Source organism: Typopeltis vanoorti, chromosome 5, assembly GCF_054136105.1.
Source record: "Typopeltis vanoorti isolate ZY-2024b chromosome 5, IOZ_Tvanoo_1.0, whole genome shotgun sequence".
NCBI classification, from domain to species: Eukaryota; Metazoa; Arthropoda; class Arachnida; order Uropygi; family Thelyphonidae; genus Typopeltis; species Typopeltis vanoorti.
In genome coordinates, this window is record NC_143553.1 from 125262647 (window position 1) to 125290286 (window position 27640).

General features: G+C 37.0%; 1 protein-coding gene across 1 annotated transcript in view; it reads left to right on the plus strand.

The window, feature by feature from the left end:
* The window catches only part of SNRPG (small nuclear ribonucleoprotein G), a 46187-nt gene extending 37951 nt beyond the window's left edge, over positions 1-8236 (plus strand). Inside the window, exon 4 of the mRNA XM_090392702.1 lies at positions 7560-8236. Coding sequence (XP_090248828.1) covers positions 7560-7613 — 54 coding nt within the window. The 3' untranslated portion in view covers positions 7614-8236. The remainder of the gene's footprint in view (positions 1-7559) is intronic.
* The last annotated feature ends 19404 nt before the right edge of the window (positions 8237-27640 follow it).

Consider the following 27640-nt stretch of genomic DNA (forward strand, 5'->3'; position numbering starts at 1 on the left):
TGAAATATATTATGCATAGTGAATGAACATTTTCATGTTGCTAATCACTTAACTGCCCATAGGCATATGAGTGTGTGTTAGAGAGATAAAATAGATGGTGCTGAGGAGCGCAGTTGCTGTGGAGATATTTGGATAGCATCTGACAAATGACACTTGAACTTGCCAATTGCAGCACATAAAGTCAGATTATAAATTATACTCAATAAGAAATGGTCTTAATCCTTCACCTTGAGAAGGATTAAAAAGAAACAAAATTTGTATGTTCATCTATAAAGATCATAAACAGTGTTTTTATTTATATAAATCAAGTGGATATTAAATAATCCAGCATTATTTCAAAGCCGAATGTAGAAAAAGGTGTTTTTATTATTAGTTACAACACACTGTTAAATAAATTTATTCAACATGAATCCTTTGTGTGTGTGTGTGCTGTATATGCACTGCTTGGAAAGAAGTCAATTGACACCCTGATGGACAAGGTGCATCGTGCCATGTAAGGAGTCATGTGCTTGTAGCCAGAATAAATTGGAAGAATATGATGCTCCCAAGTTAGTGCAACTGTGTTTGGGTGAAACTGTTGTGAGAAGGGAACTGACTGGAGCATGAATCTGCACAAAAACATTCAAAAGTAAGGCTCACAACATGGGTTTCCATGGTTGAACTGCAATATGCAAGCCTCACATCAACCAAACCAACATGCAGCATTGTCTTTGGCTAGCCATGTCTTGAACATAGTTAGCCAAAGCTTTTGGCTAACCATGTCGTGGTGCAAAGAGCGGGTACCATGGGACACAGAAGCTCAGAAAGCTGTGTTATGGGGTAATGAATCACGTTACACCCTCAGCTGGGCAGATGGATAATTGGTGAATGTAACAAAAGTGCTTAACGCTACCTATGAAATTTGGAGGTGGTGATGTGATGGTATGATCCTGGTTTAGCCTCGGATCTCTGTTTGTGGAGCTATGAACATTGAACCCTAAGAGGTATCTGAACATTTTTGACAATGCAATGCTTGCTACTTTGTGGCATTTCTATGGAACTGACCGCTGTCTTTTTCAGTGAAACAGTGCACCATGCCATAAAGCTGTTGCTGTAACTGCATGGTTTGTGGACATGAACGTTCCTTGCACTTAACTAGCCTCCACAGAGCCCTGATCTCAAACCTGTTGATCATCTGTGAGATGAACGGGAGTGTCGGGTGAGGCTAGTGAAATAATGCATTATAACAGAATTAAGATACTGTTGTTCTTAGTTTCTATCTTCCTTCTATGGGAGACTTCATAAATATCTGCTTTGGAGTTCCTTATTTCTCTCATAGCAGTATCGTAGGGTTCTTTTCGCTCCACCATGCAGTTCCAGTTTTTGTTTCAGTCATGAAGCAATTAGCTGACCTGGTTGGCCGAGTGGTTAGCGTATCCGCTCTCCAGCCAAAAGGCTGCGGGTTCGAATCCCGCCATGGGCATGGACGTTTGTGATTGTCTGTGAAAATGCTACCGGCGGTAGTAGGCAGTAGATGGCATTGGTGTAGTTATTGTTCATTGTAGTTGGTGGATTGAGTGGTGGAGACAGAGTTGTAGAATAGGTGCCCTCTCTCGATGAGTCTTTGGACTCCCTGGAGGTGTCACGTAATAATAATAAAATGAGTTACGTGGCACTAAATTTTGTATTTATTAATCTCGCATATCAAATATGTGAGAAAATATTTACGTTTTTTCATATCATATATCATTTAAATAAAATTAGTTATCATTTCCAACAAATATTAATCAAATCAATTCATTTAGTTTAGTATTTATTTATTTATGTGGGATTTTCCCCATCCCTTTGGGGGGAGGGGTTGAGTCCTAATTAATGATTAGGTATATTTATTTTATGACTGCAAATCCGGGTGTGTTCACTGGGCCAGTTCGCCTGTTCTGAGGGACGAAAAACCCAAGTTCCCAGGTGAAAAAACCATTTACCTCCGTATGAAACTCACCTTTAGTCAAAAGAGACCAGATAAAGGTTCCTCATGTCATAGACGGAAATAATTCAGTTTAAGAAATAAGGAATGAATGATTATTTTGTGATTTCCTTATTTGTTTAAGTTCCTATTGAGCAGTTTATATATCTGCACTGTTATTTATGGTTCTTTGAGTGAAGATTGGATGACAAGTTGTAGAACTAACAGTTAAGTAAAAAAACACATCATCATCATCATCATCATCAAATTCCTGCCATGTACCCTCAAGGGGTGTACAGGATATGACAGTACTACATGAAAAAATTACATCATTACTAACTTCCTATCTACAATTTTCCTCCAAATCAGTCTGTTACTTGTCAAGACTCCAACATTATCAGATCTTATATCTCTATCGTCTAAGGCACTTTGTATCGTATCAATCCACCTATATCTTGGTCTTCCTCTGGGTCGTTTTCCTGCCAACCTGGCAGAGAACACTTTGTCCAGTGTAAAAAAACACTGGAAGTTCTATATACGTTATTTTCTATTTTTGGTATTTGCTTGGAGTTAGGCATATGCTAGGTGCACAAGTATGAGTTGTGTGATTGTGAGCAAGAAAACTTATTTCTGCTGCTTCCCTTAAGAATTTATAAGAAACTTGTGTTCTGATTTTTTTCAGAGTAATATTTGCCAAATTTTTTTCTCATTGTCTATTTGAGTCTCTAATATATGTTAACTTCTGCCTTTGCAGATATCTTGTATTTAGTGCTAGTGGACCCAAGATTTTAAGGTTATGAATGTGTATGAGTGAGTAAAAGGGCCACTACTGTTTTAATACAATGTTATTTTATATGTTGTGTTTATATATATATATATATATATATACACACACACACACACACATTCACACTTTGTTAATAAAATATATAAAAAGAAAACTTTGTTTTTGTGTATGTGGCATAGTGAAACACAGCATATAGGCCTGGAGAAAGAACCTGTAAAAAGAGTAAGGATAAATATATATTCATATATACATGCCCATGGACCCATACAGAAAAATTAACAGTAGTTTTTGCATTTTTCTCTGTATTCTTTCAGAACGCAGGCTGACTTATGTACTTTCGATACACTTTCTGCTTTTTTGTGACTATAATACATTATGGAAAATTATGGTGACAACTACCGTGTTGCAGCAAAATTCTAGTTTAATATAAACCAAAATGAACACTCGTTTCGACCTTCATATCAAGGTTATCATCTGGAGCATACACATACAAAGAAACAAGCTGCACTACAGTCTACATGGTTTGTTAAAGTTACTGACCAACCATTACAACAATTATTGGCCTGACCTCTGGTGAAAAAAGACAAGTGAGACAAGGAGCGACCAACTGCCTGCAAGCAATAGTCATGTGATCAGCTATCAAGCCACACCTTAAAGGCAACCTGCATTACTTGATAAAGGCCTTAACTTCGTAGTAGCACCTAGAACTGTTAATAAACTGGATTTTATATACTGCATAGAAAGAGGCATTAAGTCTCTTCTTATTAATATAGCTGAAAAATTCATTTAGAAGCCAGCAATGTTCTGAATAAAAAGAAACCTTATATAGCAATCTTACAAAAATAGAACTAGCAGCAATCAAGTCATTAAAAGCTAATCAAGATATAATTATAACAAATCGGACAATGGTAATGCTACTGTCATCCTTGACAGATCAACTTACATCCATCAGAGCTTGTAAACTATAATCCAACTAACAGAATGAAGAAAAAACTGAGAAATTACTTAAGTCTGTCAGACACTGTTAAAAAAACTTGTACCTCCATTACGCCTATTCTCCCAGAATATATGGTGTTCCTAAAGTAAACAAAACGTTTGGCTGATATTTGAAGGAATAGACAGCCCTAATTATCACCTAGCCAAGAAATTAGCGTCAACACTCAAGAAGTTGGTGGGTCATTCCCCCTCCTATATAAAGAACACACAACACTTTATAAATAAAATTAAAAACAACACTCAGCAAAGATGATTTATTAGTCAGTTTTGATGTTTCTGCCCTTTTCACAAATGTTCCAATCAGTGACACAATTCTTCTACAGAACAAATTACGGCCCTCTTTGTCCACGTACTACGTTCTGGTTACTTCGCGTGGCAAAATAAAGTTTACCTACAAAAAGAAGGTATGGCCATGTGCTCACCACTCCCCCCCCCCCCCTCAATCGCTAACTTTTATGTGGAAGCTTTTGAGCAAAGTGCTAGATTCCTTTATTCTAAAACCTACAGTGTGGCTTAGATACATTGACGATGTTTTTCGTTATCTGGCCACATGGTCGACAAACGTTAAACACATTCCTTAGCCACCTGAACAAACAACATGAATGCATATAATTTACTATCGAAATTGAAAATCGGAACTCACTCCCATTCCTGGATACACTGGTCACACGTCTTTCCTCAGGCAGTCTATCCTTCATGATTTACCGCAAACCAACACATACTGGCCAATATATACATGTTAACTCATATTACCACCCATCGCAAAAATTTGGAGTCATTAACACCCTTAAAAACAGAGCTATAACAATTTCTCTAATCAACAAGCTCTTAAACAAGAATTGAAGATTATTAGCAACACATTTATAAATAATGGCTATAACAAAAATACTATTAATAAAGTTCTTCATAAAACTTCATCAAAAAAGAATATAGATTACAGTAAAGCCATAGCCATCCCATACATTAAAGGATTATCAGAAAAAATCAATAGAATCCCACACCATTATAATTTTAATGCCACTTTTAAACCACCTATAAAATTAAGAAACATTCAACTCCTCTCATTGGCACATCCTGGAGTTTATTACATCTACTGCACCAACTTACCTTATATTGGTGAAACTGGACGTACGATCCCTGTACGGAAAAAAAAAAAAAAAAAACATTAAATATAACAATTTTGGTGAAGCAGGCCTTTCAGATCACGCTCTCAACACTACACCAAATTGATTGGGAAAGTACCTGCTCTTTACATCATACAAAAACCTGGTATGAAAAAAATTTAAAGAAGCCTATGAAATTCTGATTAACCACACTAATCTCAACAATAATAGTGGCATAAAAATTCCAAGAATTTGGATGGTACATATTTAGCCTGCTTAGTATCTAGCATACTTTAGGACTTTAAGCAATTTTCAGCTTTTATTGGAAACTATTCCATACCAATTGGTTGAAATTTATATGTATAATCACAGTTTATAAATATATATAAACACGTTGCTCTCCAGCCCAATTTAATTTTGTAACCTAACAGATAATAATAGGACTCTAGCTTTGATGTAGTAAAGGTTTTTTCTCACCAGAGGTCAGGCCAATAATTGTTGTAACGGTTGGTCAGTTTTAGCATACCATGTAGAGTGTTCATTTTGGTTTATATTAAACTAAAGTTTTGCTGTAACACAGTAGTTGTCTCCATAATATTCCATAACGTATTCTGATCACCGTGTAAGCATGAAAGAAAGGGTGTGTGACTATAACTTTTGAGTACTATTGAGTTTTCTGTCCTTGGTTTGGTTCTTGTTTTTCCTCATTTTTTCTTGAATAATTGCTGTATGTTGGAGTCAACTATTTGCCTCTGGAAGTTACTCAATTTTGAGAAACTTTTTTACACCTTTTTATGATATTTAATTTCAATGCTCTTAAATAAATCTAGTCCAATTTGCAGGCTTAATTGAATGAATGCTTAATTGCAGAACAAATTAAATATTTCATGTTTTTTAGGAAGAATTTTTAGTGAAGATTGAAAATAAAATATGGAAATGAACTACAGGTTAAGCAAGGCTAGTAAGAGATCATTTGAATAAATGCATATGGAATAAGAGAGAAATTAGTCAAAGCACTCAAGCAGATGTATAAAAAACAATAGATTTAGCTGATCTGTGAATTGGATTAGAAATAAATGACAGATATTAGAGTACTGAGAATAATTAGATGAGTAAAGTTATTGCATAACTGGCGTATCATTAAAAACATATATAAACAACATTATTTGCTTGTAGGAATATGAGCAGAGTTGATCTGTAGTGGTATGAACACTTCACTGGAATTGGAGAGGAAAAGCTGGCAAAACAGTTATTTGACAGGGAAAAAACTCACACCAAGATTAGGTGGCTGCAGTTAGAAGCCTTAGAAGACTGAAATTGTGATCTGACAATATTGGAAGTCCTGCCAAACGAGACTGATTTGGAGGAAAATTGTCATTTAGAAGATATTAATCGTGTTGTACTATCACGGTATCTTGTACACCCATCAGAAATGTGATATGATATCCAATTTCATCCTGCTCAACGATATAGGGATCACTATTAGCAGTAACAGTCGCTTTATATCAGCTGCATCCTGCAGTGACTCAAAAATATTCCTCCAATTCTTTGTAGAATTTTCTGTGAGATCCTATTCACAAATAAGTCATTGTCCAGTTCCCCATTTTGATGTTTGCTTATATGACTTCACTTATTATTGTTTAGTGTTGAATACTACAACTACTCTTTCATTTACCTGATTATATCAATGCATTTGTTATTTATTATTATTATTATTATTTGACCAGGGAGTCCAAAGACTCATCGAGGGAGAGTGTGCCAACAGCATCGAACGATTGGTCCCCTTCCAACTACTAACCGCACTCAAACTTACTTAACTGAGCCATTAGTAGCAGGGGCTTTACCAATCGACCAACTTTTGCTGGCAAATTTAGACGAATCTTGTTTTTGTCTTCTTTGGTAACACCAGTTATGTCAGTGTATTGTTTCTCTGATTCTGCTGACGTCATTTTTCTTCCATGGATACATCTTACATTGTTGATGCTGTTCCTAAATGCTATTGATGTGGAGTTGGAATTCCAGTAGCTGACTTTTCACTGTTCATCCTGGTTCCCTGTTGAAAACTGAGAGTCGGAAGTACTTCAGTTGATATGACATTAAACCAACAGACTGTTGGTTTGAGTCAGTCCAGAATTCAGTTTGGTTATCTGAATTCCAAATTTCCAGCCTAGCCTCATTTGTTCTATTTGCAGTGAGTATCTACCATTGGGGGTACACCACAAGAAGTTGGATATTGTCAGAAATCCTTGTTAGTTCTCTGCATTCCTTAAAATATTATGAGGGTTCTCCTTCCAGTTATCCAGATTTGATCCTTAAGTTGCACATCAAAAATCTACTGTGACCACTTTTAACTTCTATATAAAAACAATTAATGCCAGTGCACATTGATTTTTTGACTGAAATGAAATTGTTTTGGTTCAGTAATTTCTATTTTAACTGACTTTTAACTTTGGGAATGAGCAATAAAAATTATTTTGATTAATTTTTTTCTTATCTTAACTATAACTGGATGAATGTTATGGAAATTAATTTGAAATTATAATTGCTATCTGGGTAGATAAAATTGGGTATTTAGGATCAGTATTAAAATTTCTGTCATTTGAGCTATTTTAATATCAGTATTACGAAAAATGTTAAGTATATACGGCTAAATTTAAAAATATGCAAAATTATCCTCCCAAACTAGTACATTCACAGCTTATTTTATAATATTCATGTGTATTCTTTGCAGGTGGTAAGAGGCAACAGTATTGTTCTTCTTGAAGCTCTTGATCGTGTTAGCTGAAACTGTTTCTCTTGTGTTATTTACTGTCATTACAAACTCTTTTTTTTTTTATTTTTTACCATTATATGCAGCAGTTGTGATAGTTATGAGACACATAAATGCTCCAGTCAGTTTTTTCTTATGTATTAGGCAAGATTTAACAATATCTGAAATATCTATACACAAGATGCAAAACATTTATGTGATTCATAATTGCAAATGTTTATATATATATAAAATATAAACATATATATAATTTGTTTATATAAATTTTACTGTATGACTAGTATTTTGTTTACTTTCCTAGACTGTACTTTAATTACTGAGCATCTTTTACCTGTATATTACATGTCCTGTATATGAAATAACTCTTAGCAAGAATGCTGTATTCATTAATTCATTTCATCTTTGTTGTATCTTGAAGATTACTTGAATTTAACTTAGTTTGTTGCCTGATATCCTAATAGAGAACTGCAGTGTATAATGCTATAATGTTTAGGCCCATGGTCTATATACTTATTTAGTAATTGCTCATTTTTAAAATTTCCATGATGATAATAATAAATTTCATTTCCTTTGTGTTTAGTAACTTTTGTATTTCATCTACCAAAATTGGTCAGATAATAAAAACATATTGAAGATTTTGAACGTATTAGTTTTATATTTGATAAATAGGGTCGGTATTGACATTATTTGTGTTACAAAGTATCTTTAAGAAGAAAGGAAGAAATACATGCTATTGTTTTACTGACTTCTGGTAATGGTTGTCCCAGTTGAGAGGCAGGAAATGCGCTATCAATTTTGGATCTTATGAATGCTTATGAGCTGCTGCTTATGCTGACATTTGTTTTTAGTAATTGATAATTGAAAGTACTGATGTATTGTTTCACCCTGCTGTTATATATGTAGGATTTGAGTGATATTTACATTCTCAACAAATAAGTTAATTGTCATGTAACAAGCTGTTTCTAAAATGCAGCAACCTCTTTCTTACTAGGTACTTCTCACTCTTTTACAAGAAATCATATTAACCACGCTACCGGCCAAGACGTCTATAGACGTTCACTTTATCATGGATGCGAAGTGCTTATTAAAATTGTAATACCATTGTTATAACAATGAAATATATGATGGATACGAATCGTATGCGGATGCGTATTTGATCCACAACGGCCGGTAAGGTGGTTAAATGAAGCAGATCAAACAATGAACAAATAACTGTTTGAATACTGTAACCTATATAGGATGTTTGTATGGCATGCTCCTTCTGTCTTTAACCCTACTCTCCATTTTGGACTAATCTTCTGGGAGCTAAGTAACATGCAGAAGCAACTGTGAAGCTAGCAGTTGTTTTGCATGTTGCTTGCTTCAGTGTTATTAACTGAATCGAACACTACAAAATTGATATGCTGTGTTCTGTGTAACCACCCAACCGGCCATGTGGATAAAATACATCGCACTGCATACACTTCGTATCTATCATATATTTCAATGTAATATCGATGGTATTACAATTGTAATATGCACTTCGCATCCATGGTAACCTGACATCATGGTCGGTTGGGTTGGGTGGTTAATATCTCTCAGTAGTAGCATATCCATAATACTGTATTCAACAGGTCGAATTTTGATCCCATGAATCTTATAAGAGTACTCAGTCTACAAGTACTTTTTTAGATTTTGTTGAGTGTTGTGATTTATTTATAAGAATCATGACATGGATTTTTTTGTAAGAAGTGCATTTACATGCTAAATATTAAACTTGAAAGAAGTAGTTCATTATGAGATGTGTAGGTGCTCAAAATATTAAGTCATTGCCTTCATTGTTCATAAATGAGTTCTGATTAACACAACCAACTATTACTTGGATTACATCAATTAGTGATCTCTGAAATTCAGTAAAACAAAAGTGCAAATATCTTTTAAAGATTTGATAATTTATAACAAAATGATCAATATTAATTTATTAAATAATGTTTTTCTATCCTTTGTTTGGTTTCAAATGCTTCAGAAATCTAACAGTACTGAAAGGATGAATGGAATGTTATAATACAAAACCATACTGCAGTTAAGACTACTGTTATTGCATGTGGAGTGTAAGAATTACAAAAATTTATTTTAAACAAAAAATTTGAAGATGATAATCATAAAATATTAAAATAATACTAAAATATGATGCCTTGTATAGTCTTGTGGTAACATCCATGATGCTCTTCAGAAGAAATGTGATTTTGACCAAAACACTTTTGTAGGCAATGTTTTTCAGTTGATTCTAGAGGTAATCAATCTTTGCTGCATGCAAATAGAGCTTGCCCTCTCAGGTGAAATTTCTTTTTAATCCACAGTCCAATCAAAATGATCACAGAATGCATGCAAATACATAGTTAAATGATAAGACATGTAGACACAAGAATATGGTACAAAATTAGGTAGAGTAATAGTTAATCAAGACGATGTAGAGAGCGATTAAATAGGGTGTCAGTTTAATGTCGAGAAATGTAAAGTTATGCATTTTGGGATCAAGAGATTACAACTCCAGGAAATGAAGCTAGAGATTTAGGGGTGGTGATAGTTAGTTTAGAGGACATATTGTTAAAGTAGCCCATAAGATTACTTGGCTATTGAAGAATACATTAACATGTAGAGATAAGGAAGTGTCATTCCTCTTTAAGGCCTTGATATGCCCACATCTGGATTACTGTGCTCAATTCTAGTCCCCTTGGTTTCTTCGGGAGGAGGAAGCAGTGGAGAAGATTAAGGTTAGTGGCCTGTGGAATGTTCCCTATGAGAATAGATTGAAGGTGTGTAGATTGCAGAAGTTGGTTGGTAGAGGGGGGGGGGGGGGTATGATAGAAACGTTTAAGTTACTTAAAAGAGTTTTATAGGATAAATGTGCATGGAAAATGTTTCAGCACTTGGCTAGAGGGACCAGAACAAGGGATCATCCCTGAAGTTAAATAAAGGTATGGGTGTCAGTACTAGAATTTTTTTTGTTTGGAGAGTGGTGAATGAGTGGAATTGGGTGCTTTTTCTGTTAATGGGTTCAAAGAGAGGTATGACTGATTGGATCTTCGTACTCCATGGAGTTGCCTGTATAATATAGTTGAAACAAAGTAAAAATTTCATTTGCCAAATATTTCAACCTGAAAATAACATCTTTATTGGGTGGCTAGTGTATACAAGGTAGAATTAGTAAGTTATTTAAATGGACTATGTTATGGTATAAAGAGTAATATGATGTGGGTCGATATGTAGTAATTGGTATAGGAAATTGTGTGTGTGTGGGGGGTATTGGTGGCTGATAAATGATTCTTTCCCTATCAGGCATTTACCAGTGCTTGCCAATTCTTATTTCAGACAAATACAATATTCCATGGCAAAAAGATTACAGATTAATAATAAGTAAGAAATCTGGTCTAAAATGTGCCTACTCTAATCAATGTTGCTTCAAATTCAAATATGTATTTAGAGGCTGAAGCTCTAGTACATTGTCTTAATTTGAATCAGAACACCTGCCTCTGCTCCTTGCCAAAAATCTGGGAATGTCTTGTCTTTATTAGCCATCAGTTTTTTTTTTTTGTTGTTTTGTTTTGTTTTTTAATTTGTATATAAATTACATCTTGCACACATCATGTGGCTCACATTGTCTTAAATCCAGGTTGGGTGTTGTCAAGGTTCTGTGAACTGAAGGAAGAGCTTTTTCTTTCACATGTGAACTGGGTGGCCTGCTTAGTGATGAGACCTGGTTGACATCTCCCAGGGCTTGAACACCCTTAAGAAGAGTATGCAGCAAAAGAATGAAAATATTCTTACTTGTACTGATAAAATAAAATTAACTCCTTTAAAGAAAATTTAATGTTGTGGGGAGCCAGAATCGAAAAAGAAATGTTTGAGCTGACAAGTTAATTCTTCAGTTTGTCACTACTGAGTAAAAACACTGAAAAGTATTTACCATCACTTGATGTAAGATCCATTTGTGCTACGTATGTGTGAGTTAGAAGGATTAACTATTGGAGATGAGTGATGGGAATCAGAAATGACAGAAGACTAAAAATGAAGCACTCAGCAACAGGTATGGCTACATTATGGGCGTCTTTCAGACAGGAGTAACCAATCACCACAAAGAAGGATTGAAGCAGTCCTTTCTCTACGTTATATATCTGAGGCTGGCTTCTCTGTTATGATCACGAAGACCAAGAACGGGTCTCCAAATACCTTCCATGCAAACAATGGAGGATTTGAGAGTATTTGTGACCCACTGACCTTGGACAGGGGACGTCACCAAGCACAAGTTTCCCTACTGATATTTTTATTGAAGCAAGACGATGTAGTTTATATTTAAAAAAAATACCTGTTATACCCAATATATGATAAAGAGCCAAGAGGCTATTTTTTCCTGCGGCGTAAATTAAGTTAAGGGGATAAATACCTCATTATTTTAAAGCCCGATACGAAACTCGGAGATCGAAATCTAAGAGTTTCTGTCGAAGAACTATCGGCGAGTCCAAGCGTAAGTCATATGGGTAGTGCAACTCGTGTCAAAGGTGGAGCAAGCTCTGTCAGTATCCTTAATATTTTCTCATGTAATTTTAAAATTATATATATAAGGATAGTGATGGAGCTTTCTCCACCTTTGACACGTTGCCATAGTGTTGTACTACCTAAGTGATGACTTGCGCTTGGACTCGCCGATAGTTCTTTAGGTCGCCCTCCAGATCGTAATACCTCATAGGAAGGCACTCGACCTTCATCCATGTCCAAATCATGTGCGGAAGCGGTAAGAACTGAGACTCCATCGCAAGAGCGAACAAGCTCTAATCTCACATCAGCTTTAACCTTGTCACTTGCAACAATGCTGCATGAATTCAGCAAAGCAAGCACCTCACCATCTTCCCGAAAGATTCTATCTAGAAACCAATCCATATGAACAGCACTCTGTATTCTCTCATGATAACAGCATGGAATGCCAATGGCTAAACAAATAAAATTCTCGAGCTGCAATAATTCGCAAAAAGATACAATCCAGACATAATCTTGAACAGTGAATCCCACCTCAGACCATCAAACAACCCAAAACTAAGAGGTTATATTTTATATAGGACAGACAACTCTAGTGGAGGCAGCACAGCTATTTTTAGTAAAACTTATTTAAGCCACACTCGCTGACCAACCCTCAAACTAAACCTTGAGGTGACAGGTGTGGAGATGCACACTAAGAATGCAGGCAAACTCAAAATCTACACAGCATTCCACTATTGACAGCAGACTTAGACTTCATCCTCGGCTCCACGGATTCCATAATTATAGCAGGAGACCTAAACTCCAAACATACGGCCTGCTTCAGTTCGTCAATCAACTCCAAAGGCTCTCTATTCAACTACATGTTACTCAACTCATCAATGGTAGCTGGACCCACTGAGCCCACTCACTACAGCCCATCAGGAAGTTCTGATGTATTAGGCATAGTTATCCTCAGAAACATCAAATATCAATACTAGCTGGAGACATTAGAAGAGCTTAACTCAGATCATAATCCCATCCTGCTCAGGTTAGGACTTCAAGATCAGCTCTCTCTCCCCATCATTCTTTCTTACCATGGGACAAGCTCTCTAAGGTTCTCCCAGTCCACTCCTGTCATTCGTAAAAAAGAAGAAATAGACACAATTCTTTGCCTAATTGCTTACACCAAGCTGTAAGCAATTTAACGTTTGAAGGCCAATCTTGGAAATGCAATCTGGATATCTGGAAAATCAATGCAGCCCATCTTACATAGACTTAAATATCAATCTTATTTACAAAGTTCATCGTAAAGTTAGAAATGCACTAAGACAGCCTATGGATGATTCAGAAACCATCACCCCACATCTCCAACAGAAATAAATATTATTTCCCATCTGAAGAATAAAAAGGCTGACGGCATTACCAATAGAATAATAAAGCTGCTGCCACGGAAAGCCATAATTCATCTAGTTAATATTACCAATTTCATTTTAAGATTCCAGTACTTTCCTGCAGATTGGAAAATCGCGGACATTATACCTCGGAAAAAGTCTGGTAATAACCCACAACTTCCCCAAAGCTACAGGCCCATCAGTCTTCTTTCCTGTCTTGGCAAATTAATAGAAAAGGTCATCCTATCAAGACTACAATCAGCGGTGGACGAACAGAAAATAATCCCAAATGAGCAATTTGGGTTTCGCAAAGCTCACAACACAGTACAACAAATTCACCGACTAACATAACATATCACTCATGGTTTTAACTGGCACCTTCACACTGCTGCTGTATTTTTGGATGTTGATAAGGTCTGGCATCAAGGCCTTATCTTCAAACTAATTGAAAACAATATCCCAATTAAACTAGTGAAACTCATATATTCATATATATATTAATGAAAGATACATGCAAGTAAAATTTAATGGAATTGTGTCATCAAGGCTCAAAATTCTGCGGGAGTACCTCAGGGTTCTCTTCTGGCCCCAAAACCAAGTTTGGGATAAAAAGTTATTCTCTATCTCACTTATTGATCACTCTATCTGGGGGTTACTGAGAAATATCAGAAATACAAACGGTTCACTCCCCAATAATCTCAAACCAGGGCTTAGTTCACACAGATGTAAATAAGGCAGAAGACATACTAAAGAATCTAGAGGAGCAGTGCAAGCCCTCTTATAATAACTTAGATTTCAATCTTGTACAAAATCTACAGACAGGTCAGATACGCTTTAAATCTCCCAGATGCCAGTGCTGATCATATTGCACCCACATCACCTGTTGTATTATATATGATGTTATTAAAAAACTTAAGAACAATAAAGCTCCTGGATCAAACGGCATCTCAAACAGGGTGATCAAGCTCCTGCATCGGAAAGCTGTAATGCACCTGACCAGTAAAATAAATGCAATTTTAGTATTTCACTATTTTGCTTCCACCTGGAAACTAGCTGATGTAATGCCTATACATAAGTCAGGCAAAGATCCACACACCTACCGCAAAATTACCGTCCAATCCGTCTTATCTCTAATCTGGGTAAGGTTGCAGAGAATGTCATCCTCTCACGCCTCCAAACCTCAGTAAATGACTTAAACATCCTCCCTAAAGAACAGTTTGGTTTTCGGCAACACCCATAGTAATACCCAGCAAATCCACAGAATCGTCGAATACATCACCAGTTACAACTGGCACCAGCACACAGGAGCTGTTTTCCTAGACCTATCCATAGCATTTGACAAAATCTGGCATTTTGGACTCCTGCACAAACTTATGTCAGCCGGTACCTCACTAAAAATGGTTCATCTAATCCATTCATATCTTCACAATAGATCAATGCAAGTAATCAACGGTTCTACATCGTCCCAGCGCCATATCTTTGCTGGAGTGCCGCAGGGATCCCTACTGGCTCAATTGCTGTTTTCTGTATACATGTCGGACATCCCGCACAATCCGATGTCTTATTTTGGCCGATATTGCTGTATGCGGACGATACAGCAATACTAACCATATCTCTCTGACCCCATTTCGTTACCAGAAAGCTTCAAGAAAACCTTCTAAAGCTGGCGGGTTGGTTCTCCAAAAGGAGATTGGAAGTCAAGCCCCAGAAAAGCTCAGCCGTTCTTTTCTCAAAAAGGCCAATGTCTCCTGCAGGAGATGTGTTACTATTCAATACTAAAATTCCCTGACAGACAGAAACAAATTACCTGAGTGCAATTCTCGACAAAAAGCTATCTTTCAACCAACACATCAAGTCTACATGCGCAAAGGCATCTAAAGCCATAGCTCAGATCTATCCGCTAATTAATAGAAATAGCAAGCTCAGCAACAGAATCAAATTGCAGCTATACCAGATGATGATTCGTCCTATAATCACCTATGCCTCTCCAGCCTAGAGCCACACCTCTAATACTAACATTATCAAGATACAACGAGTACAGAACAAGTGCTTGAGAATGATTCTGAACGCCCCGTGGCATGTTAGAAACAATCAACTTCACAGAGATATAAATCTTCTCTATATTTTCTCTTTTCTACAATCCTTCGCATCCAAGTTTTTCCTAAAGACGTCCACACACCCCAACGATTTAGTTCAGCAAGCTGTAGCATACGAGACAACGGACATATTCAAATATAGAAGACCAAAAGCTATATTAGCCTCCTATAGCGATGCACAATCTCCATGCCCATTCAAGACAAGCAAACTGCTCACAAATTTTACCCCCTCACTGTAACCACAACAGATAGCGGGGAAAATGAAAAGCATCTTGCTTCACCCCTAAAGACATAAATGTCAATTGTCGATTGACCTTGGTATCTTTCCCGGGTCTGGCTTCCACTGAACAGACCTCAATAAAGATCGAAACTGTTCTGGGTAGTGGCATTTCCCATTATGCATTGCATTTTACATGCCTGAAAGAGTGGTGTCTGCTTTCAATTGTGGGATACATACTAAGGCAAGTGATATGAAGTCATTAGCCTCTATATACAAGTAGCTCAGATGTGAATATATTTCACATGCAGAACTTTGTTTTGCTTACTTAGGAAAAGGATTAAAACCAAGTATAAAATTCCTTGGTATGTTTAAGGTACATTACGGCCAAGGTAAAAACTTTCTCCTCCTCCCCCCCTCCCCACACACACCAGTGGAGATTGAACTGTCCCCTCAGTCTCCAAAAGTTGTTAGATAGGGTTAAAACGGTCTCCCCTACTCTCAATACAGGAATAAAAAGGCGTTAGCTGATTTATATATATATATATATATATATATATATATATATATATATATATAAATAAATAAATTTAACTGACTAGAATCCGAGAAAGTATAACAAAAACCTTTAATACATCACGACTAATTTCATCGGTGCTCCGACTTCTTCAGGTGAGAAATAAAAAACAAAAGATATAAAAATAACAAGGTAAAAAACATGGACTTTCCATCTTAATAAAAAGCAGAATAGTAACAGTCATATTTGAATAGGTGACCACGTGCTACCATTGGCATGAGTTGAATGTGTGCGACAGCTAATTTTAGAGCGCATGCACTGGATTACTGCGCTATGGGAATTAGGCAAATTGTGCGACTGTGGTCGACCTTATTTTGGCCAGACAGATAAAACTGTTTCACTTCGTCTTGAGGAACATAGACGTGACATCTCTTACAGTAGAACACGATCAAGCGCCCTTTCCAGTCATGTCCTCTTCTCGGCAAACTCTAACCTTGAAGAACAGCCACACCAAGTTGACTGGGAACGCACTACTAATTTATATATATGCAAGGATGAATTCGAAAGAAGAATTATCGAATCAAAAGAAATAGTTCTGGACCCTTCACATTTGAACAACAATCTAAGCTACAATTTGCCTGATTCCCATAGCGCAGTAATCCAGTACTGGCGCTCTAAAATTAGCTGTCGCACACATTCAACTCATGCCAACGGTAGCACGCGGTCACCTATTTTCACATATGACTTACTATTCTGCTTTTTATTAAGCTGGAAAGTCCATGTTTTTTACCTTGTTATTTTTATATCTTATGTTTTTTATTTCTCACCTGAAGAAGTCGGAGCACCAAGAAACTAGTCGTGATGTATTAAAGGTTTTTGTTATACTTTCTCGGGTTCTAGTCAGTTAAATTTATTTTTATAAATGTATACATCCCGAGTAAATCCTAATTTCAATAATATATATATTATTATTATTATTATTCCTGATTCCTCCAAGGAGTCCGAAGACTCATCGCGGGAGGACATCTACAACTGTCTCTACATCTAACCTCTACTACGAATATATATATACATGAAATCCTCGGATTTCGAACGAGATACGTTCCTAAGAATGTCTTAAGTTTGATTTATATGTATCTCGGATCCCTGATGAACAGCACATATACGGTAATAATAATAATAATAATAATAATAATAATAATAAAATAATTGTTTAGATTATATTTGGTCATTCAAACATATAATTAAATACAAATATAAATTGATCATTAATTGGACATTAATCTCCACTGGTGTATATATATATATATATAAATCAGCTAGCCTTTTTATTCCCGTATATGGGGAGTAGGCGTGGAGAGAGAAAGTTTTTACCTTGGCCGTAATGTACGTTAAACATACTAATGAGGAGATGTTCAAGACTGTGGCAACTATAGAGGGATCAAGCTGATGTCACACACATTGAAGATATGGGAAAGAGTAATTGAAGGGAGGATACGGTAGGAAACGAAAATTGGTGAGGAGCAGTTTGGATTTATGCCAGGAAGAGGGACAACGGATGCGATATTTACACTAAGGCGATTGATTCAGAAATATAGAGAGATGCAAGTGGAGCTGCACATGGTATTTATAGACCTGGAAAAGGCATACGACAGAGTGGCCAGGCAGGAGGTATGGAGGTGTATGAGGAAGAAGGGGGGGGGTGTCGGAGAAGTATGTGAGGATGGTGAAGGAGATGTATGAGGGAACAGAAACGCAGGTCAGGTCTAGTGTCAGCATGATAGAAAGGTTTCCCCATTGTCATAGGGTACACCAAGGGTCAGTTCTGAGCCCCTACCTCTTTGACCTGGTCATGGATGTACTAGTAGAGGATGTCAAGAAGGAGGCACCATGGAGCATGCTGTTTGCCAAAGACATTGTTCTATGCAAATCATCCCGAGAGAAGCTTGAAAATACCCTGGAAGAGTGGAGAAAGGTATTGGAGGAGAGAGGCGTGAAAATTAACTGGGAGAAGACTGAATATATATCAACGGGGAGTGACGAGGATATGATCATACGACTTCAGGGTGAAAGGCTAATTTCAGGGAAGAAATTCAAGTACCTTGGGCCGGTCGTCGAGAGGAATGGTGACCTGGATGAGGAAATACAGCACCTAATAACATGCGGCTGGAGGAAGATGAGCGTGGTCCTGTGCGACAAGAGAGTGAGTTGTAAGAGGAAAGGAAAGCTGTATAAGATCGTGGTGAGGCCGACGATGCTACATGGCGCGGACACGTGGCCTATAACAAAGGCACAGGAGAGGAAGATGGAGGTAGCAGAGATGCGGATATAGAGACGATGAATGGTGTGACAAAGAAGGACAGGATAAGGAATGACTACATCAGAGGGGACGGATAAGGTGGGACCAATTGGCAAGAAGATACAAGAAAGTAGGCTGAGGTGGTTTAGACATGTAGAGAGGAAGGGTGAGGAGTATGTTGGTAAACGAGTGGAGTATATGGAGTTGGAGGGAAGGAGGAAAAGAGGCAGGCCCAAGCTCAGGTGGAGGGATAAGGTGACAGAGGATCTTAGGGAGAAAGGATGGAGTCCGAAGGACGCCCTGGACCGGAGAACTTGGAAGAGGAAGGTTAAAGGTCGGTGCGCCGACCCCGTTTAACATGGGATAAAGCATAGTGAAAGAAGAAGAATATATCGATCATTAATTGACCATGATTTATAAATATCTAATACCAACAAGTTTCGCCGAAAGGTGTCCGGCTTCTTCAGGGCTTATCACGGTAAGAGAAAAAAACTCAAAGTGGCCAGTAAAGAGAAAATGGAGTAACTCTTACGTATAAATTAAACATTAAAACAGAACGCGTAACATTACACGCATGGAGAGTGTTGTGTTAGTCACTGTTATGAGAGCACGTTCTGTAGTTTTGAGCAAAATTAAATTATGGCAGACTAAGTGATCTTATTAAGGTTTTCCATATGTCAGCTATTATAATTCCCTGGTTTCTGCTAAGATTTTCTCCAGAACGAAGGACTACAACGGCTTCTTTAAAATTTCTCCAACAGAAGATTAGGCATAGAGCTGCTATCCCAATCAATGATACGGTTAGAAATTCGCGAAATGATGGGCTAGACCTGAGTTTTCGGTTCTGTTGTTATATGTTCTTTTTTTCATATTTCGAGGCTTCTCGACGTCTGTCCTATAAACACATGGGTTGTTGTACACTCCAGCGTGTTTGAAAAAAGGATTAATGTCTTTTGGCGATCTTGAAACCTGACGGACAGTCTTGACCGGTTTGAACGCAACTTTGATGTTGGAAGGTCTAAAACGTTTTGCCATCTTCTCTGACACTGTACATGCATAAAGAATAGCTGAGGAGAACTGTATTGAGTGATGGTCGGTTGTTGTTGTGGGGGAGGGGGGTTCATGAAGAATCTTGTTGATTAGATTCTTTGAATAGCCATTTTTTTTATTAATGTCTCTGATATATATAAGTAATTTCATCATAAAGTTCTTTTTCTTCTGAGATGATGTTCGTAGCTCTATTTTTGAGCATATCTATCATGGTGAGTTGACTTGAAATGAAGGTAGCGTCCAGTTTAGTAAAAAAACTCAAATAAAAAAAATTCAACACACTATATGAAAAGTGTTACAAATCCGGACCGAGTCTCCTTGATGAAAAAGTGGTTTTTAACCTTTCTGACCATATATTAGCACAACCAGAAACTGAAATACTTAACAAAGGTTTCAATTTCGCCATCGCCTCAGATCATATTCCGAAGACCTACATCATCAGTAACATAGAGAAAGCACTCTCATCCTTTCCAGAAACAACGGCAAATGATCTGAGATTTAAAAGTGCTACTATCCTTTCAACTTCGAACCCACCTAAACTAAACATAACACCCCAAGAAAAAAGAGCTCTTCAAACTTGAAAAAGGATAAACAAATAACTATCTTAATAGCAGACAAAGGTAATGCCGCAATCATATTACACACTAAGGACTACATAGCAAAGATTGCAGAATTACTATCAGACACATCAACGTATCACATATTACAGTCGGACCCAACGTGGAAAAACCACAAGGACACTAACAACTTATTACGGAACATTACTAGTTGTCCACAGACTTGCAACGGAATCTGAAGTCACTACACCAATTGACGCCACGATTGTATGGAGCCCCGAAAGTCCACAAAAGTGGAGTTCCATTACGCCCGATTGTTGATGTAAGAAATTCTCCCATATATTTATTGTCCAAACACCCCTCCAGCTTCCTAAAAGTCAAACTACGGGCTACCACAAAACAACACACACACACTGGATGCTACCTTCATTTCAAGTCAACTCACCATATTTTCCAGACGCTCAGCATAATACATATTCTCATAAATAAAGCTACGAACATCATTACTCATACATCAGAGACATTAATAAAAAGTGGCTATCCAAAGAATCTAATCAACGAGATTCTTCATAGAACCCCCCCCAACAACAACAACAACAACCTACCATCACTCAATACAGTTCATCCTTAGTTATTCCTTATGCAGGTACAGTGTCCGAGAACATTGCAAAACGTTTTAGACCTTTCAACATCAAAGTTGCGTTCAAACAGGTCAAGACTGTTCGTCACGTTTTAAGATCGCCAAAAGACATCAATCCTTTTTTTCAAACACGCTGGAGTGTACAACAACCCATGTGTTTATAGGACAGACGTCGAGAAGCCTCGAAATACGAAAAAAAGAACATATAGGAGTTAATAGCAACAGAACAGATAACTCATGTCTAGCCCATCATTTCACGATTACTAACCAAATCATTGATTGGGATAGCAGCTCCATGCCCCATCTAGAAGATTTCCATTGGAGAAATTTCAAAGAAGCCATTGTAGTCCTCCGTTCTGGAGAAAATCTTAACAGAAACCAGGGCATTATAATAACTGACATATGGAAAACCTTAATAAGATCATTTAATTTCGCGCAAAACTGCAGAATGGGCTCTCATAACAGTGAGACATAACATGCATGTAATATTACACGTTCTGATTTAATGTTTAATTTATATGATAGTGTTACTCCATTATCTCTGTACTAGCCACTTTGAGTTTTTTCTCTTACCGTTATAAGTCCTGAAGAAGCCGTCGGCGAAACTTGTTGGTATTATATGTTTATAAATCATGATCAATTAAAGATCAATATATATTTCTATTTAATAATAAAATCAGCTAACAACTTTTATTCCCTTATAGAGAGTAGGCGAAGCCGTTTAAGCGCTGTTTAAGTTTTTGAGATTGAGTAAGCAGTTTAATCTCTACTGGCAGCCAATCAGAGATAGCTGGCCCATGGTTATCACTAATTAAGCGGCAAGCAGTGAAGAGTCAATTTTCTTGAGTATACGGGACGAAAAACCCTAGATTCCGGGAGAAAAACCCGCTTACCCATGCCAGAGATCGACTAACTCGGGAACCAATCGAAAAAATGCTTAGAAAAAGTTCCTCTAGGCGACTAGAATCAATGTCTTATTTACTGGAAGGGACATTTTTGAGGCAAGAATGTAGGTTAATATTAATTGGAAGATGTGAGGGAGATTGCCTAGAGAGGATGGAGAATGTGCTGGAGAATGTGTGCTGGAGAATGGTGCTAGAGAGGATGGATCTGATGCTGGAAAATCAGGATTTGATTCTGTTGTAGGGGGAAGGGAGCTTACTACTGCAGTCAATTTCTTGAAAAGAGGTATCTAAGTTTGTTTGCACAACTTTTTCTTTTTATCATCCTAAATGGCGTTGCAGCAGCTGATGTTTTCACTAACAGCACGGTAAAGTTTTGCAAACTGCTCAATGATAGGACCTTGCTTCTGAAGCTCAGCAAATCCTGCTTCAGCGAAAGACTTCAGCTAATTCTTTTGTCATAAACTTTATTTGCTTTGGATCTATTGATTCTTCGTGTTTCTGTGTTTCTATCAACTGCTTCTCTATCTCCATAAGGTCATCATTGGTTAATTCTTGTGAATGGTACTCTAGTGAGTCAATAATATCATTTCCATTGATGTCTAATTGCAGTGCATTGCCACTATCCACCACGACTTTTCTGGCTTTGGCGATTTGTCTTCCTGTTGTTCTTCTTCTTCTGGGAAGCCACGAAAATCATCACAGAATTGAGGGCACAGTTTGTTCCACACTCCTCTCATTGTTGATTGCTTCACTTCCTCCCAAGAATCAGCAGCGTTATAATTCTTCAGAACTCTCAAGGTCATCACATCATCTTCCGTAGCCCTGACTGCATGCAGGATTGTAACGCCGTAAGTAATAAGCTTTAAATGCAGAAATGACTGATTAGTCCATTGGTTGTAGTAAAGATGGAGCATTGGGTGGTAAAAATTAGACCTTTACCTTATAGTGAATGTCATCTAAAGATGTTGAATGTTCGGGAGCTTTTGTCCAGCACAAGCAGAATATTAAACGGAATTTTCTTTTCCGAACAATAACGTTCCACAGCAGGAATAACATGGTTCAAGAACCAATCTTCAAACATGAAAAGTATGACCTAGGCCAATAAATTTGACTTCCAAATAACGGAAAGGGCTGCTTTTATAATGCGACGAAGTGCTCTTCGATTTTCGGAGCGGTAAACAAGCAAAGGCTTGATTGTAGTGGACTTTCTCTTTGGAGGCATCGTCATAAGAGTAATCACAGACTCACAAAATCGAATAAAAAGGTTTAGACAAAAGTGATGCTGTGCGTAAGAGACCGTATAAACCAGGGTTTACCAAACTGTGTTCCAGGGAACACTGGTGTCCCGCGGAAAGTGAATAAGTGTTCCGTGAAGAATTATCAAAATTAATATGAGCCTGGAATGCGACAAGTCAAACATGTTTGAAAATCAGGCGCTCCTCATTTTGCATGTGGACTGTGCTATTAAGGTCAGCGTGAGCTGGCCTTGACTCAGCCGCCCGTGGTTGTCAACACCTCCGAGTGCTAGTGAAGTATACGGAGATATCTATTCTATTAAACGTGCGGTCACAAGCAAGGTCAATGTGTGCGCTGTCTCATTTTCCGATGCGATACAGCCTGCTTCGGGGATAGTGTGCGCTTATCTTTACATTGAATACGAGACCGATAATACTCGATTCTCAACTAAGGTATTCCGTTAAAATTTCTGGGTTTGTGAAGTGTTCCGTCGTAGGAAAAATTTGGGAAACGCTTGTATAAACAATGAGACTAGCCGGTAGCATAAAGATGCTGCGCCAATGAACTGCTTATGACATGCAGGTTTATTTACATGCGCGGAAGAAACTAGTTCCGAATTATTTATTTAATTATTAATTATCCTTTTGTGGAGCCCATTCTTAAGTACTGAAAGCAGTAATTCGATTCGCCCGTAATCCGGGGACCGCCTGTATATATTGTATATTGTTGGTCGATTGGTAGAGACTCTGCTACTAATGGCTCGTAAAAAGTTAAGCAAGTTTGAGCGCGGTTAGTAGTTAGTAGGAGTTCAATCGTTCGATGCTGTTGGCACACTCTCCCTCGATGAATTTTTGGACTCCCTGGAGGTGTCACATACTACTACTACTACTACTATTAATAATAATAATAATAATTAATGTATTATATTAATATATTATATTAGGCTTGCACTTAAATTTCACTTAAATCATGATATATATACAGACATCCTGTATATACGCGACTGTCCCGTATTTTACGCCGAATTTTGCTTTCCCGTATTTTACTTGTAGGGACAGCCTAATGTCCCGTATTTTAATGAAAAGATAAAATTATAAATATTATGTTAAGAAATTATAATTTTTAATATTCTTTTCGAATAATCCAACTTAAATTGATTTGTGATTGATTATGATTAAGTCTCCTTTCATTCGTACGGATGATAAGGGCAAGCTATGCTACCATACTAGGGAAGTGACTATGAGTAAGGTGGTTTCCCGTTGCCTTCCTTGCCATACTATATCCTATGGCTGTATCCTGTGTGTTCACGGGTCCGGTTTGCCTGTTTATGGGATGAAAAACATCAGGATAAACTGGGGGGAAAAACCCTACTGCCCAAGACCGACTAATTTGGTTATGGCTGAGGAAGATCCTTCAGGCATATTGTTGCAAAGCGCACAGCCACTAGGTATATTTTATTTTCACCACAGAATCTATGTACATTCGCAAGAACTATTTACAGATATATACAGGGCCGGTGGAAGCGGGCATGTAGAGCATGCGGGAGCCACCACGAAGGGGGCACTATGAACTTATTAACCTGCCGGGGCATGGTTAATAAGTTCATTTTTAGGAAACAAAATTTTTATCATAAAAACAAAAAATTCTTAGAATGATCAAAATTAAAATAAATAAGGCCGGATACACCGAATAAAAATTTTAAAAAATTGTATATTGCCGCCTCTTTGATCAGCCGACTGTTTACAATTTTGCAGCGAGAGCAGGCTAAAATTGCCTGCAGAATGTTGTGTCTACTGCAGTCTATCTAAAGTGAAACGCTGAACCGTTTTTATGCGCAGAAACGAATTTTCGTACAAAACATTTGTTGCTAGTTAACCACTCATATGGTACGCATCTTAATAGGCTACTGACAGCAGTGCAGCGCGGACTATTATTTCGTCTCTGTGTCGTGTTGTGTAATAATTTCTTGTGGGCATAAAATAGAAATGGAATCAAAATTTAAAAAAAAGTTATCCGGTGCACAAAATCGTAAGCGTCATGCTGCGATAGAAGCAGTTATTAAGAAACAAACTGGGGCTCTTAATAAATTTGTTAAAATATTAAAATATGCTGATGCAGTTTGTAACCAACTCGATACATCAGAAATCAGAGTTGAAGAACCGTGCATATCATCCAGTTTTCATGAAAGTACTATTGCAACTGATAACAAGACGCATGATTTAAGTGAAAAACAGTTAGGAGAAATTTAGTTGTAGCTGACCACGAAACTAACACATTGTTGGTCTCTGTAAATTTAGAAGATCCAGGTGAATGGGGATTAATGAAAAATTACGAGTTGTTTTAATTGAAATGGAGCCTGTTCAAAAGAAAAATATAATATATCCCAGAGATACATAGGTCGTAAATTTGGCGACACATATTATAATAGAAAATGGAAAACGGGGAGCTCGTGCTAAGAACATGGCTCATTTATTCCGAAACTTTAAATTCTGTTTTTTGCTTTTGTTGCAAACGTTTCGCACCTACTGAATCAAGTAGTCTTGTAGAAGGTTATAACGATTGGAGAAATTTAAGTAAAACTTTGCATAGACATGAGACTAGTTTATTTCACATGAAAAATTTCTAAAATGGAAGGAACTTGATAAAAATTTAATAATCAAAACTACTATTGATTGCCAGACTCAAAGCATGTATGAAATTGAAAAGAAACATTGGACGAGTGTTTTAGAACGCTTGATTGAAATTATAAAATTCCTTGGTAGCCAAACTTTAGCTTTTCGCAGATCATCTGATAAATTATATGAAAGGAATAACGGCAATTTTTTAAAATTAGTCGAACTGTCTGCGAAGTTTGATCCCGTTATGCAAAAATCATGTTGAAAGGGCCCTACATCTAAACAATAGAGAACACTATTTGAGTAAAGACAGACAAAAGGAAATATTGGAAACTTTAAGTAACGCAATCAGGGATATAATTTATTATCAATTCGAAAATCTAAATATTATTCCATAATTTTAGACTGCACGTGATGCAAGTAAAACAGAACAAATGACCATTATTATTCGCTTTGTTTCCTGTGACAATGGAATTGTCAAGATCAGGAAATACTTTTTAGGTTTTATAAATATATCAGATTCCACAGGACGTGGTTTATGTGTAACAATAATGGAACAACTGGAAAAATGTAACATCCCCATTGAAGACATGCAAGGTCAAGGGTATGACAATGCAGCAAATATGAACAGGAAAAAAATATGGGCTCCAAAATTTCCTTTTGAACAAAAATCCTTACAAAAATTTTTACGTGCCATTTGCTGTTCATACTCTAAATTTAATCATTAACGATGCAGCCAATGTGAATGCAGATACAATTATTCAAGAAATATACATTTTCTCTTCATTCTCTTACAAACATTGGGCAATCCTTTTAAAGTTTGTAAAAAATTTAACATTGAAACAGCCATCAAAAATGCGATGGGAAAGTAAAAGTAAAATAAAAAAAATATAAAAAAAAATCAGCTAACGCCTTTTTATTCCTGTATACGGGAGTAGGCGAGGCCATTAGCCCTATCTAACTTTTTGGAGACTGAGTGGGCAGTTCAATCTCCACTGGTACCCAATCAGAGATAGATGGCCCAAGCTATCACTAATTAAGCGGTACGCAGTGAAGAGAGACGGCTCAAATGTGACGCCATCTCGTGGTCCCTAACCCTAACACAATATATTTAATGTGTGAAATAATGTGGGTTCTACAGTCGATTTTCTTGAGTTTACAGGACGAAAAACCCGAGTTTCCGGGAGGAAAAACCCGCTTGCCCGTGCCAGAGGTCGACTAACTCGGGAACCGGTCGAAAAAAGGCTTAGAAAAATTTCCTCTAGTCGCCGACTAGACTCGAAACCAAGTCTTCCTTTTGCGGCCAAGCGCCGTGGTGTGCAAACGCCACATCCACTGAGCTACACAGCTCAAAAATCAGTTAGGAGAAATTTACGATGCACTTTTTGAAATTTTAAATAATGAAAATTTTAATAAACTCAGTATGAAGCACAAACATTATGTGCTAAAATAAAGGACTACAAATTTATTTGCTCTCGTATAACTTGGCATGATTTACTTAACGGAATAAACCTGTGAGTAAAATGCGTCAAGACAAAAATATGAACATTACACTTGCTTTACAATCTGTCGAAAACTTAAAAATATTTTTACAAGAGTATCGATCCGGTACAAATTTTAAAGAAGTTCTAAAAGAGGTGGATGGAGGATGGAGTGAAGAGGCGGATGGAGAACAAGAATTTAAAACTGGTACGGAAGTTCGACGATGAAAGAAGACATGACAATTTGACTACGAGCATCAGCGAGCGGTGAACGTTCCTTTTCCAAGTTGAAATTGATTAAAACCTACTTAAGAGCAAGTATGTCACATAAAAGGCTTGTTATTTTGGAGTTAATATGTATTGAAAATGCTATATGTGCGGAATTAGACATTAAGACCATTATTTCTAATTTTGTGAATATGAAATCAAAAACCCTGAAATTTTAATTAAAAAAATTTCAAGTATATTTATGTAATTTAATTATTTATGTTATTCTGTAAAGATGTTATTTTTTGAATACTTATAGTAAATGTTCTAATTATTT